General features: G+C 37.8%; 1 protein-coding gene across 1 annotated transcript; it reads right to left on the bottom strand.

The window, feature by feature from the left end:
• Nucleotides 1–568: 568 nt before the first annotated feature.
• LOC142401971 (olfactory receptor 8G17-like) lies at nt 569–1839 on the bottom strand. The gene is made up of 2 exons (XM_075487421.1): nt 952–1839; nt 569–589 (listed from the first exon to the last, which is right to left on the bottom strand). The coding sequence occupies exons 1-2, from the start codon at nt 1837–1839 to the stop codon at nt 569–571; spliced, it is 909 nt and encodes a 302-aa protein (XP_075343536.1).
• Nucleotides 1840–2498: the final 659 nt, after the last annotated feature.

The raw sequence follows: 2498 nt of genomic DNA, 5'->3' as shown, positions 1-2498 counted from the left end.
TGCAGCTGGCCCCGGTTCGAGTTCTGCATAGGACAGCCCTGTGCTGTCATTTATTTTATTTTTTTTTATTAAAAAATATATAATTTTAATTAAAAATAAATTAATTAATTAATAAAACCTGCATTAATGCTCGATGAAATATTTATCGGCGTTAGATAATTAAAGAGTTAATGCGATAATAATGAGTTAACTCGCCCAGCCCTAGTTAAAATCATTCCTGCTTTATAAATTAGAAGTCAGAAATCTTTGACCTGCTTATTCTGTGTTAAAATGTGAAAACTGATCTGCTCTGAGAGAATGTCTGTTTCATGCATCTTCAAAGAAGCAACTGATAAATTAGGCTGTTTAACTCGTAGTGATTATTAAGTAAATATGAATTTCTTCAGCTTCTCAACACAACATACTGGTCAAACAACAGAGGGTGTTGAGTAGGACAGGTCTTCAGCTCTGATGAAAGAAGAACCCGTTTACCAGGTCATTTCCTGCCCACAGTAAATGACCTTAGACTATATCTCTGTTCCAGGAATGAGGAGTCAGATGCAAAATTTATCCTCATTTTTTGTATTATTCATTGGATCCTCTTTTTTGTGTTTTGCACATAAACTGCTTGATATGAAAACTACCATACCCAAAACAGAACTTTATAAAGCATTTATTCTAACTATATGCAAAAATTAACCAAACAATGTAAAGTCATTACAGTGACGAACAGAGCTCACAAACACATGCAATTCTGTATCTTACTCATTGTGCTAAAAAAAAGAGGTTAACGCAAGTTGAATCAGAGGTTTGGAAAGTACAATGCAGATTAATTACTAAAGATCAGTCTTTGTATTGTCATGTTTAAACAGGTTTTATATGGTTTATTGTAATCATTTTGCCAATGAAATATAAATGTTACCGTTCACTTTTATTGGATGAACATTTTCTAGAATGAAAGAAATTTCGTATCTCCTTGGACTGCAGACCATAAATGATGGGATTAAGGCCACCGGGTATGATAACAAACAGAATAGCAGAGAGTTTTCTGTAGTCTGAGTACTGAGGGAAGCGATGCAGGATAACAATGGTATATCCACTGATTGACAAAATCAGATACACAACCAGATGAGTGCTGCAGGTCTTCAAGGCTTTACTGTTCAGAGACTTGCTCTTACTGGTCAGACAAACAATTGTAATCTTAGTGTAGGTGAGAACGACGCTGCCTATAGAGGCTATGAACAGAACCACAGTGAAAGCGAGGCCATAGACATTATTAATGAAAACACTCTCACAGGACAGCTTAAACAACGAGGCATTGTCACAGAAAGGGTTGGTGATCAGAGTCCTGCATCGGTTCAGTGGGACGGTCAGACCGAGCAGAATCCCGACCAAAACGAAGGGCACTCCCCAGGCAGAAACCGTCAGCTTTATCACCATTTTGTTGGTCATTATGGAACTATAGTGCAGAGGATGGCAGATGGCAACATATCTGTCAAATGCCATAATCATGAGCATTGTGTGGGAAGTGGTGGCAAACAAATGTGTGATAAAAGCCTGAACCACACACTCATAATAACTGATGAGGCGCTCAGACGGAGGCAGCAGAAGATCTGAAAGCAGTCGGGGAAAAATATGGGTACTTCCAATAATATCACTGACTGTCAGGTTGCAAAAAAGTAAATACATAGGCTGATGAAGGTTCCTGTCAATGAAAATTAGAACCAAAATACCCACATTCATGATCATGAAAACAATGTAGGAAATAAGGAACAAGAAAAAGACAGGGTAGACAGAATCCTCCGTGACCTTTAACCCCTCCAGCCGGTGCGTGAAGCTGTTGTAGGTGTAGTTCTCCATCAGCCTGAAGGAACAAACCAAATATTCACAAAAGTGGTGATTAACTGATCCTAAAAACATAAAAACAGATCAGATAAAATCAGATTGGTCATACAGATCAGGAGAAAGTAGCAGCAATGACGGATGCAAAGCTAAACAATCATATTATTTCATATCATGTTGCAAACATATCTGAAAGCAACAATGCAACTAGTAGAGTAATACCTGCTGCTGTAAAGGGCACGTTAACAGTTAACACCCCGCAGCAGCAGTGTGGAGCGAATTTATCGATGCAGGTTGAGCATCAGGTGATCACTTTGACTCTTGTAATGCCTGATGTAATGTTAAGAAATCAACACAGCCATCCTTCCACAGAGCAGCAATATTTCACCCTTGTTTTTGATTCCTAAAAGAGTAGTGATGCAACTAGTTACTTTTTTAACCCCAGATTCACTGGTCTTAGCTAATTTTCTGATAAATGGATGTATAAAAGAACAAATTTTCATCTAAATGTGCACTGTATCGGTACACATTTTTGATTTGGTGATCATATTTGATGTTCGAAATATCCAGTCTCACAAAAAAACATGTAATGGGTAAGTTTGGTCACATATCCCAAACATAATAGAAGAGATGGGACCAAGTCACACATGTGCAAGTCTCAAATAAGTCTCAAATCT

The sequence above is a fragment of the Odontesthes bonariensis genome, chromosome 16, assembly GCF_027942865.1.
Source record: "Odontesthes bonariensis isolate fOdoBon6 chromosome 16, fOdoBon6.hap1, whole genome shotgun sequence".
Lineage (NCBI taxonomy): Eukaryota > Metazoa > Chordata > Actinopteri > Atheriniformes > Atherinopsidae > Odontesthes > Odontesthes bonariensis.
The sequence above is the reverse complement of the archived record's forward strand: the minus strand, read 5'-3'. Positions and strand labels throughout refer to the sequence as shown.